At 36.9% G+C, this 12139-nt stretch overlaps 2 protein-coding genes across 4 annotated transcripts; both read right to left on the bottom strand.

Annotated features, from left to right (window-relative positions):
- Positions 1 to 2088: 2088 nt before the first annotated feature.
- LOC18096591 (uncharacterized) lies at positions 2089 to 2943 on the bottom strand. The gene has a single exon (XM_024597493.2). It carries the CDS (start codon positions 2724 to 2726, stop codon positions 2241 to 2243), a length of 486 nt encoding a protein of 161 aa, XP_024453261.1. The 5' UTR covers positions 2727 to 2943; the 3' UTR covers positions 2089 to 2240.
- Positions 2944 to 3845: 902 nt separating this feature from the next.
- LOC18096589 (auxin response factor 1) lies at positions 3846 to 10636 on the bottom strand. Of its 3 annotated transcripts, XM_024597635.2 has the most exons (16): positions 10438 to 10593; positions 10239 to 10305; positions 9598 to 9633; positions 8484 to 8599; positions 8223 to 8318; positions 8036 to 8092; positions 7782 to 7934; positions 7601 to 7685; positions 6890 to 6980; positions 6643 to 6807; positions 5986 to 6105; positions 5831 to 5906; positions 5530 to 5695; positions 4987 to 5441; positions 4552 to 4742; positions 3846 to 4381 (listed from the first exon to the last, which is right to left on the bottom strand). In XM_024597635.2, exons 3-16 carry the CDS (start codon positions 9629 to 9631, stop codon positions 4204 to 4206), a joined length of 1983 nt encoding a protein of 660 aa, XP_024453403.2. In that variant the 5' UTR covers positions 9632 to 9633; positions 10239 to 10305; positions 10438 to 10593; the 3' UTR covers positions 3846 to 4203. The 3 variants fall into 3 exon arrangements, with proteins under 3 accessions (XP_024453403.2, XP_006385188.2, XP_052307586.1); XM_006385126.3 differs by lacking the exon at positions 10239 to 10305 and having other exon boundaries at positions 10438 to 10636; XM_052451626.1 differs by lacking the exons at positions 10239 to 10305; positions 10438 to 10593 and having other exon boundaries at positions 9598 to 9661.
- Between the last annotated feature and the right edge of the window lie 1503 nt (positions 10637 to 12139).

Here is a 12139-nt window from a genome sequence, read left to right as displayed (position 1 = left end):
CCCACAAGTCAGAATCAAATTTGAGAGTCAGATTATTCGCATAAGAGATGTGTTCTATGCTATCATCTACGAATAAGAATCCCCTGCAAGGAGTTTCTATGGATGCTCTGCTCTCTAATTCGTTGATCACTACCACATTTCGGCAACGTCTCCTTAACGATACCATAAATGCTGAAGCCGGGGAAGCAGCAGGGCCGGAGCAGTAATCATCCTTTCGTTCCTCGTCATTGTATTGGTTAAAACATAAAACAAAAGAAGAAAGAAAAAGAAGTCCAGTCCAACAATAATTGAGTACAGGATGAGGTTAATGTTAATCACCTTTTGGTTTATATATACAAGTTAATAATTAGTAACTCGAAAAATAATTTCCAACAGCCGATATTTGATGAAGAAAACAGGCAGCACAACCTGTCATCCTTCATAGGACACAGCTAAGTATTGAATATGTGCGACTTGACTCTCTGCTAATAAAGTGAGTATATTGCCACCAACTTTTATTAATCTCTATGCACGTTTCAAACTTCAGCTTGAATGCAAGTAAATATGGAATCTTTTCATGGCAGGGGTTTTGTTTTCTTGATCCTTGTGCTTTGTATGTAATATGGATATCATGATAAATCTGAAGTCATGTTTTATATAGATCAATTTTGTGACTGCTGTGTTTTAGAACATTACCATTATCTCTTTAAAATGAACTCCTGGTGGTTCAAAACTTTAAATTTCAAAGAAAAATGTTCAGAAAGGATAGTTTGTCTTCATTAGTGATATCCAACTTTTCCAGGCGTAGAACTACACGTTCTTGGGCTTAGAATTGGTCACAGATTCACCTGTAGTGCGCTGTACAGATTTTGGATTGAGTCTGGCGTTTTTGTACATGTTATTATACCCCTTTTCCGAGATTAGCATGACTTGTGATTAACCTACACTACTGTATGCTACTCGAAAACTGATTTCCTCATTGTCATTTAATGGAGTGTTCCATTTCTTTTCCTTCTTTTTTAAACGAAATGACAGGTGCAAATTGATGTGGAGGATTTCGTGAGCTCATTTCGGCCTGATATCATGGAGGCTATGCATGCTTGGGCAAAAAGATCCAAGTTCTATGACATCATGGAAATTACACAGGTTTTTGAGGGCAGCTTGATCAGGGCAATTAGGAGAGTGGAGGAAGTTCTTCAACAGCTTATAGAAGCAGCAAAGTCAGTCCAGTGGTGGAACAGAGCTAGAGGCCAAATTTGAAGAGGCTGTTTCTAAAATCAAGAGAGACATCGTGTTTGCAGCGTCATTATACTTGTTTTGCTATCTGCGGTGTAAACTGAAGGGAAAAAAATGGGAGGAAGGAGTAGTTCTTCCCAGGGAGCCAATTTCTTTAGCCAGGAGAAGATCTCTTTTGTAATGAATGCAAATCATTCTCCAGTGGATGCATGTGGAAAGCTCTCTGTAAAGAGGAGGATGAAGATGGCTGAATCTGTAATATTTTCAACGCACATTCTTCTTGAAGGTGTCGTGCTCCCAGTGCATCTGAAAGTGTGATTGCAAGAATGCCTTTGGAAGAAAGAAAAGAAGAAATGAAACAACCAAGCTGTAGCTCATATCTTGATGAGCCTTCGGTGGCGACTCCTCAACCCTTTATTTATTTGTTGTATGTAGCACAATACATGTGCAATATATGTAGTCAATCGGCAGTTTTGTTGTAAGTCTGTCCTTTGCAATCTTGCTGTGAGCTCATGGATCATGTGATAGAAATGACTGGATGCTAAATCATTGATGAAAATGTGAAAAGGTATTGGTGTGATTAAGCTTGATGCCATAATTCCTTTCTTTATTTTGTGTTGTCGTTTAATGATTTTCATGATCCTCTCACCTGTACTACTGCTTTGGCCTGTTGTCTCTTCGTTCTGTCCCTCTGTTGATTTGTTAATGGAGGTATCCTCAATTTTACAAAAGAAATTTGAATGTCCCACAACCATATATAAGTTCATTTTATTCAATGTCCATCTGGGCTGTTGAAAAGCTACAAATTGTAGCTTCTGAAAATAACAAGGAACTGTGATTTTCAACTTAGTGATTCTCAAACGGCTACAGAGATAATAATAATGATGATGATGATGATGATAGCAGATTGCATTACAAATGTTATTTCAGTAGCTTTAAAATCTAATTACAACAGCATCCAGTAGATCTTGAAATGTGAAAAAAAAATAAAAATTGCGTGTATATGGATGGATCTTTTACGGGCTTCAAGCCCCTACGAACTCACTTTTTTCCTGAATGCGAAAACATGGACAGAAGCAACGGATTAGATTGGCACAGAAGGTGACAACACATCCGAAAAACCCAGTTGACTTCTCTCTTCTTGGCTTCTGCTCAACAGGCACTCCATAAACAGGATTTGGAACCAGATATTGCTGATATGACGGCAATGTTGGATATATGGGAGTTGTTTCCATAACAATTTCTTGTGATGGAACTTGGATGTGACTTGGATGGGCCAGCTCAGGTAAGGACAGCAGCCCAGGTGCAGAAACGGCCTCGTAGGTCAGTTCAGGCTCGAGCCATGGTGGCAATGGTGGAGCTGAGGGTTGAGTTGGTGCGGTAGGGTAAGAGCAGCAACAATGACATGATGAGGGTGGATGGTGGTAATAGGGTTCATGATATTGAAGGGTCTTCTTCCTCTTCTTCTTTCTTGGCCAGAACTTCTTGAGCTTCTTCGCTGCTTTTATCATATCCTGGTGGTGTCTCTACTCTCTACTCTCTACTCTGCAATTTTTATGGGAAATGGAGGAGAGCTTCAATTATTCTTTGAGAGAAAGTGGTAGCTAAAGCTAGAGAGAGCGTCTTTGGCTAAAAGATTATTACAAAGAAACGCATCCTATGACGTTTTTTAAAGTAGATATATTCAACTTTGCTTAAAATTTTCAAATCTAACGACCGTTGCTCATCCACTCCTAGCCCCACCTCCTGTTTCTGAAAAGAACGTGGTGGAGCGCGTGGGCTAGGCCAATCTTGGACAGCTATTGCTTTTGTTTTCACGTAGTTTTTGCTATGATTTTTCTTTTTCTTTTCGCTATTTTTTTTAACTGGTTGTTTCAGCTGTGGTGGATCATGGAACTGGGAGTTTTAGCACTCACACTCTACCATCGAATCTTTGACTCGTCCCGGGATATAAGCAGTTGGTCTCTGCCCACAGGTGTCGAGAGAATCATGGTAGCACTCAAATGAAGTTGAGGATTCATGAAAATCTGTCACACTCGATTAACATTTCACAAACTAAGGTAGATACTACATGATTCCGTAATGAAGATAAAAATCTTTGGAATGGCATCTCGCAGCATTGCATATGGTTTCTCTGGCAAGCTGCTTGTGAGCCTCAGAAATCCGCCACCTTTGTCACGTCAAAACTACAAGAAATTACCTTCTGGTGGTGGTCTATCCGAAGAAACTGGCTAGATTTTAAAGTGATATCATACACAGGCCACACATAAAACACGCTCCATTCAACCACTTGGAGGAATCATCAGCACATCATAAATACTTTCTCCTCTTATGACTTCCTAGGGAAGATGAATGCCAGCTTTATATTGAGGACCTAATTAAAAAGGAAAGCATTGCACGGTGCACAACATATAAAGGTTTTTAATTGTTTTTGGATGGTGCAGCTTCTGATTTGATATAAACTGGAACTTGTATAATCGCCTGACAAGCAGCATCATTCAACAATAATCACTATGAGCTTCTTCCAAAGAGAACTAAAACGACAGACATGCACCGCAAAGCAAGATATGAGAAGGCTATATGTATTTATACACAAAAGCCAGTGTAAACCAAAACACAACTCAGGAAACTGAAAAAACAAGATAGCACATTTCCCATTCTTTCATCGGTTGAGAACAAGAGGTGGAATGGACAACTCTTTAGCTGCTTTGAATCCAAACAAGCAAGCACTATATGATATAATTCACAAAACAAAATGATAAACAAAACCCAATACCTATTCATAAAGACAGTCTCATTCTCTACAAATGACAGGATTGATAAACAGTCATCCACTATCTCGACATAATATTAGCATTGCATGTCCAGAAGCTGTACTGGTCATTCCTTGTAACCCTGCAATAAACAAAGCCTTGACTGTTCTCTTCATCATTCCTTTATATATTTCCACTGCAGCCATTTCTGGCAAAACACAGGCATATTGGCATATCAGCATCCAGGCCCAACGACAGATGAGCGGTCCTCTGTGTTAACAGATGCATCGGCATTAGCATTGGCACTATCTCCTTTGATCTCTTCATCACCTGAAAGTTTAATCTTGGGTGACAGCCTCTTGACTTCTTCAGATGCATAGATAAAAATCTTCTTCACCATGCTGCAGAACTCACTGCAATCAAATAGCAAATTAGTCATCAACAAAGCAATACGATTCTCTCTAATTTTTAAGCATGGTTAATACAAAAAATATGAAACATCTTACGTGTTCAAGGACAATGATTTTAATTATTGTAAAAGGATGAAAACTTGAGAATATAAGAATGAGTGAAATGAACTTACTGCCATGGATCATCCCCAACCTTCATCATGTCATCTTCATTATCAGTATACACAACCTGCCATTTCTTCGTGGATCCACTGAGCTCACCTTCGATATCAAACATCTCCTCCAGCTTCCTCAGCAGGTCTTCATAGTGTTCAAACTGTGTCAAATCAACAGCTCTTCCAACAGCAACGCCTTGCATGTGAACCTGGAAAGATACATAAATCATCAAATATTCATAGCTAGAGTTGCACAACCAGCATACAGTAAAAGTATCATACTCCGTATCCACGCTATCCATCCAATGCCACACTTCAGTTTGCTGTAATGATTGTCTCATGGAGAAAATCTAAGACAATTGCTAATTGTTTTTCCACAGAGGTGGGGCAGCAAAACTAAAAGATAGTGTGCATAGCATTCTAGTTGACAATAAAAAGATCGAAGGGATTTACCTTTGTGCAGCTCCTGATTTGCCTACTTTGCAACTCCTGATGAGATCTCAGACATGATTTCTCAGGCTCAGAATGCTGATCAGACTCAGCCTCTAAAGAGACAACCGGGCGATCATTGCCCACTGTTCCAGACACAGTAACCACTGGTGAAGTTCCTTCTGCATTGAAATTGTCAATAAGTTGAATCCCGAAAAGTCTGTAGCCAATCCCAGTACCCTGTCTCCTTTCTCCCAAATCTTTGTTTACAACTGGAGCAAAAGAATCTGTGACACTTTCCACTTGGTTAGGCCGATACATTGAATTCGGCGAAACACTGGTCACTTGACTATTGCCACAGAAGCTAAGAGAGTTGGCCTTTGCAGTGGTAGAGAAATTGGGTGATGGATAAGGGTCTCGTCCACGTTGTGATTCACCATATGAGAAAGCTGAAGACTCAACCGAAGGTTTCCACATACCTAACGCACAAGGGTAACAGGAAGTTTATCATAACATGTCAACACAAGCAGATGGAATGAGGAAATATGAATTGGGATGTGGACAAACCAAGTGCAGAAAGATTGGCTGTTGGTGAGGGCAAGACAGATGGCCGTGGCCGCTTGTTCCTCTGCATAGGTTGGGAGTTCGAAGGAGTAGTTGCAACAAGAGGTTCCAAATCCCATGGTGATACTCTCTCTGGACGCAAGATGGAAGAAGGTTCATCCCAATGGACCTGGCAGACAATACGATACCAGTCATGAGCAAAGACAAGTATACTTCAGCATTGGAAATTGGAAAATGAATTAGAAAAAAAAAAGGTGGCACTCAATATCAGAATCCATAATTAATAAACTATTAACCAAACAACCTTTAATGATCTCCACTCAGAATCAGCCCATCCCGATGATATATTATCTCCAACGCCAACAATGGTGCCACTAAACCTGTAGCATAATGGACCATCATGATTTAAAAGATGTCATCGAATTCTTGAACCAAGTTTTAATTTAGAGTAAGACATACCTTCGTTCAGGAACTTCCTCACCCTCAAATCTCATCTTAAACCTCATCCCTACAGAAAGCTTGTGGTTTTGAGCTTCAATATACTTGTTAAGATTTACAATGAACTCAGACCTACTTGTTCTGAAAACAAAATAAATAAATAAATAAATAAAAGACTTTATTCAGAAGAAATATCCATGCAAGAATCTCAGAAAGCAACACAAGAATTGCATAAATGAGAAACTATACCCTCATACTTATCCTAAACTACAGCAAGCAACCCAAAAATGGACTGATAAAAGTTACTGATTGAAAAGCGGGAATTAAGGGAAAATGTACAATTTGAGTAGTAGTTGAGACATCCAGGAAAAGACCTTATAATCAGAGGTTGCTAAATAACAGTAGAAACATAAACATCAGTTTCACATTTCTCCTCAATATCACATTAATGCAACAGTCATGTTAAAATGAGATTCTCCCTTCTGAAGGTAGCTGGCAATTACAAAGTACTGACAATTAAAGGTTCTACACGAACCATTAGGCACATTATCATGCAAAGTTCTGAATGTTGCTCAGGTAACTACAAATTACAAATGACTTCAAAACAAAAGGAAAGCAAGAAAATTGGATGGATGAACTACGAAGTAGTTGGTTTAATACAACTAAGTGCACAAAAACCTTGGCTTGTAGAAGACAGAAAAAAGGGTTCCAGTCGCAATGGCATGAGAAGCAGTAGCAAGAACCCCTAGATGCATGCTTTGGCTAGATATAACAGAAGATGGCATATTTGTCTGTTGCCTCATGAGCCTCCTTACTCCCACACGAAGCTCGCCATTTTCTCCCCTGCAGGGAGTATTTCAATCAATCATTGACAATTCTGTTTAGCAAGAAATCATTGACAAACCATGATGGACAATATACTTACCTTAGGAAGATGAATGCATCACCCGCAACTAACTTTTTTGAGCTAACAAAGACACTCCACCCTGTTGTGAGCAGGTGACGCCTTGGTTGACCTGCAAATGATCTTTTAATCAGCAGCATTTTAAGGGTTAATACAGAATATTGTTCGTACTTTGTGCTAGGATACCATGTGATGAGGAAAAGTAGCTGACATCAAATCCCACATATAACAAATGATAAAAAATGTGGAGAAAGCAGATGATTTATACCATATCATGGTTTCTCTTTCCCTAAAATCCTTTTCCTTCACATAAATCTGCATGATGCAAGGGAAAGGTAAGGGAAGAGGAAAACCATTTCAAAAACCTTAGGCCCACTTTCTCTGAAAAACGGGCATGGGAATTAATTGCCAAATTGCTTGCTTAGATGGACAATAGTGGAAATAAAAGGTCGTTTATGTGTTATGAACAGCAACAAAAACAAAGCCTCCATATGATCCCACCAACAGGTGCTCTCTGTTGGATCAGATCAGGCTACAGCATCAATGGTTCTCAGATGCTCACAACAAAAGGCTCAAAAGTAGGGACGCAAACCACAACTCCATACATGTATATACAAATTCTACATAAACGAAATGCCAAACTGAGGACAAAAACCTTCTGAGACATGCCATGAGCAAGTTGCCAACTGTATCTACAAGGTGTCATATCAAGCAATAGCAACTACTTCTAACCTCGAAAAATGTGTCGAAAATGCCACTCATTGCCATGCAGATCAGTTGCAACCAACTCCTGCCAAGGTGGCTGCTGAGACATGTCCTGAATGAAAAAGAGAATGGCATAAACTCAAAAGGCACATAAGAAGCCCTATAATGCATATTAGGAATGTCAAAATGATAAAATTTAGATGCTAACCAAAGGAGGCAGACAATCATCTGCATGCCTTCGAAGAACAGAGAAACCACCATGAGTGCTTGTGTCAGAAGCAGTAAGTGTCTTGCAAAATGAATGGACCGTGCATCTTTCAGGTTCTGGGAGTGGAGGATCAGGACTAGTAACCTCGCTTTGCTGATTCATAGAGGAAATGATGACATGGCAGATTTGGCAAAAAAAGTACAAAATAAAAATGCACTCAGAAACCTTGTCTGCTACAAAAATAGAGAGCTTACATCTGGTTCAGGAAGCAGTGTTATCTGGGCATAAACTTCATCTGTTTCAGGTTCAGCCTACAGTCCATAGCGAAAATAGTGGATGAACCAATATGCAGAAAATAATCCAGATTTTCTCACCATGTTAAAAAGAACCCATGTTAGGATTCATCAAAATAAAATGTTAGATTTTCACCAGGCAACTCACCCTGCGCTGAACATTAACCACTTTACACAGAATTTTAGATGGAAGGTTAAATGAGGGCATTTGCTGCTCCATCCCCTGATGCATTGATGCTTCAAGCTAACAAAACAGATATGAAAACTCTGTAAGAAAACTGCAAGAGAGAATATACAATAGAACAAGTAGGAAACAGGAACTTACCTACATATCTATGAGTACAATATTTTACAATAAGCAACATGATATAGTGCAAAATTCATTGAGCTGCACTTTATTTGGGAATACCTGTTCCATGTGACCTTGAGGAAAATAATAAACTCGCTCCCCTTCACAAGGAAGAGTGACAAGAGGTCCAGCACAGGCATGCCATAGTTCTTTGTACAAAGCATCATTGCATCCCCCTATTTATGGAAGGTCACCGGGTTAAATTTCATGAGGTGACAAACAAAAAGACGACATACAAAAGAAAGCCAACACCACAGATATCAGGAGCAAGTTAAATTATAGCTAGCCATGTGAAATAGGTAAACGAATTGAAGAGAGGAGCAGGCAAAATAGGCCGTTACAAAAGATCACATTGCTAGGGCACAATTAAAAAACCACCATTTCAAAGCAAAACTTTGCCCTACAGGAAAAAATTGACATTGCATGGGATTGATAAGCATGAATTGTCATCTCCTAGCCCGATGTTATCAGACAAATCCAGCCAATTACATCTGAATCAATAGTTCCCACCTCCAATCAGCCCAGTACAGGTTTAGATTTAACAAGTTCAGTAAAATATTAAATTTAAAACAACAAAACCTCAAGTTATTATTTACAATTTGACAAAAAATTTATGCTGAACTGCAACTGGAAAATCAGTGAATAGAATACCGAGTTTCAAAGAATTTGAAATTCAAAATAAGAATCATCACATGTGCAGCTGCAGGCAAATTAAAATTCTAGTGTCAGCAACCCTAATTGTCTGAAACTGTCCAGTTGTGAATGGGAGGGAGGGAGGGAGGGAGGGAGGGGTAGATGTAAGAGTCAAATTTAAAGAGGTGAATCATACCACTAAATCCTATATAAAGACACCAAATCTTGTTAACATAGCTTTAACAAAGTCATTTGCCAGCCTTCATCAAAACAAATGTGCAAGTCAATTCAGTTCATTCAAGGATGTTGGGAGAAAATGGATAGCATAAATTGTTGTTAGGTCAATGTAAATGGATCAAGCAACCATTGCAAATTCATGAATTCCACACTAAAAAATAGTTGACACAAGCTGATGTTGCAATAATTCCATCACCAATTGGAAACTCAGTACGTATCCTGTCTTGTAAACACAAATTTGGAAACAAAAAAAAAACACAAGTTATAGAAACCATAAAAAAACAAAACTGTAGAAAACTCAAACCTGGATGGGGGTTTCCTCCGGAGGTATGATTCATAGCTGCAGATACCATAAAAAAAACCACACAAACCCTGAATGAGCAGCGAAACCAATCTATAGAAACCCTTCAATAAAAGCTGCTCCATCAACAACAGAAAGGGAATAAAAGAAACTAGTAGCAATCATTTATCTCACCAAACAAAAACAAACCCTTTAAAGATATTCCATTTACTATCACTTATTGATCATGCAGATTGATTCAGTGTTGCCTACTTGAAAGGAGACAAAGTCTGACTTAATTACTAACCATTTGTCAGTGCTAAATATATCTATCTCTTCTTTTTGTCTTAAATGAAGCAACAAGACTTGGCATTTATTTTTTCTTCAACTTTAACTACGAATTTTACAAAAAAAAAAAAAAAGCATAGATCTTTCAAGATTTTAAAATCCCCTCCACACTTTTCACAACCCAAATCCGCATTTACTTTTGCACAGCATATATTTTAGCCACTACAAAATGAAAAAAAAAATCTTACAGGAAAATAAAAATGAATCCACGATCACATCCTAAAACAGCATGATTCAAAAAACCCATCTACCAACATACACAAAAATGTACATAAAAAGCTTGATTGCAAAAAAAATAGAAAAACAAAGAAAGAAACCTGATGCTGGGACAGAGAGGAATTGTGAGAAAACAAGAGGGGAAGTACACTAGAACTGACCAGGGATCTGATGATAAACAAGTTATAACAACACCTACTTTCTTCACTTACAATTCACTAAAACCCCTCTATTAATTTCTCGGCAACTAAAACCCAGTAAAAAAGAAGAAAAGAAAAGAAAACATGGAAATCACAGTACCTTGCTCTTGAGGAGGGGAAAGCTGTGGGTAGGCAAGAAGGATCCGAGAATAGAAAGTGGTAAACAAGAAGTTGAAGATAGATTTGGAAGAATTCAGACGAATCGATTGGATCGAGAAGCATATAAAAAAATTATATATATATATACACGTACAGATAGATACACAGTAAGTGCGTGTTATATCGTCAATGTCTTGTCCAAGCCGACACGACTTGTCTTTGGCTCTCTTGTCTGCAACCCCCTCTTTTTATTTTTCTTAATAATCTCTCTCTCTTTTCTTTATTGTTTTTACTTTTATTATCTCTAATTTAATTCCATTTCATTTTTTTTCTCAATCATATTCATACATGTTCTTAAATATATTTCGAATTAAAATACAAACTATTTTTTATTTTTAAATTTAGAAAATATTCTTTCTGAATCCAGTTTTTTAAATCTCTTGCACGTTATCAGATTTTATAAATTTAGTAGCTATAATTTTTATATGAAACAAATTAATAATTTAGAAGAAATCTTTTGGTATAATTGGAATATATTATATTAATTAGGTAGCTTTAGGACACAAGTTTAAATTCTATTAGTTACATTAATTATTAATTATTAAGTATATTTTCTGTAACTAGATTTAGATATTTCAAATTTAATCTATTTACGTATGCTTGCAGTAAAAAAGGAGACCTCCACGTTACATCGATGACTTTTGAGAGGGAGTAAAGGCAAAGGGATACCCTTCGTTGTCCTTTTATTCCTAGAAGGATTTATTCTTTTATTTGTTTATTATTTTCTTATAATATAATGGGAACTATTGTTTTAAAAATTGAGACGTGGTTTATCTAAAGTTTAAATTGATATGGATTCAAATAAAAAAACAATAGTTAACTTGGCTAAAATTTAATTAGTGACCTGGTACTCCAACTTGGTCAATTTAGAGAGTATTTGGTGTTGTGATTGAATTGTAATTTTATAAATTATTAATTTTTTTATTTGAAATTAATTTTTTATGTATTTTTTAATTATTTTGATATATTAATATTAAAATATAATGTTAATATATATATATATATAGTGCATTTATATGTGAAAAGTACTTTAAAAAACAGTATTCATCATTGTTCTAAACATTGCCTTATATACCGTTTGTTTGTAGTGTAAAAGCACTTTTAAAAAAATAATTTTTTTGTTACAGATTATTTTTTTCTTTTATGTTTCTAGATCGTTTTAAGATGTTGAGGTTAAAAGTAAATTTTTAAAGATAAAAAAATATTATTTTAATTTATTTTTAAGCAAAAAAACATTTTAAAAAGCAATTATTACCACAATTACAAACAAACTCTTGTTATCAACCTATAAACTCTATTTTTTTTATCCTTATCAATGATCTTCAACTTGATTTTAAAACTACCAATCATATTTTAAAAACTCAACTCAACTTGATAGATCAACTCGGCTGATCCGGAGCCGGAACTGAGTTGGGTTTAAGAAAAAATAAGTAAAGGCAAAAACTCGGGCTGACCTGATGCCCCGGTTGACTTGGTTAAAAACCTGATTATAACTCATTGACTATTTTTTTTAACAAAATCAACATCATTTTGATTTATAAAATAAAAAATGACCTGGTGACTCAATCAAAACTCGTCGTTCAAACCTTGGGTCTGGTGACTCGGGTTAACTACTAGGTCAGACTTAAAAACTCTGCTGCTGA

The sequence above is a fragment of the Populus trichocarpa genome, chromosome 3 (genome assembly GCF_000002775.5).
Source record: "Populus trichocarpa isolate Nisqually-1 chromosome 3, P.trichocarpa_v4.1, whole genome shotgun sequence".
In the NCBI taxonomy this organism is placed as follows: Eukaryota; Viridiplantae; Streptophyta; class Magnoliopsida; order Malpighiales; family Salicaceae; genus Populus; species Populus trichocarpa.
The sequence above is the reverse complement of the archived record's forward strand: the minus strand, read 5'-3'. Positions and strand labels throughout refer to the sequence as shown.

Bases quoted from the DNA above. Each gene is read 5' to 3' on its own strand.
- LOC18096589 (XM_052451626.1), bottom strand. From the start codon at position 9,646: ATGGTATCTGCAGCTATGAATCATACCTCCGGAGGAAACCCCCATCCA. The intron at 7,935-8,035 runs GTAAGCTCTCTA...TCTATGAATCAG, and splicing joins CACTGCTTCCTGAACCAGAT to CAAAGCGAGGTTACTAGTCC. The intron at 4,382-4,551 runs GTAAGTTCATTT...ATTTGATTGCAG, and splicing joins GTTGGGGATGATCCATGGCA to TGAGTTCTGCAGCATGGTGA.
- LOC18096591 (XM_024597493.2), bottom strand. From the start codon at position 2,726: ATGATAAAAGCAGCGAAGAAGCTCAAGAAGTTCTGGCCAAGAAAGAAG.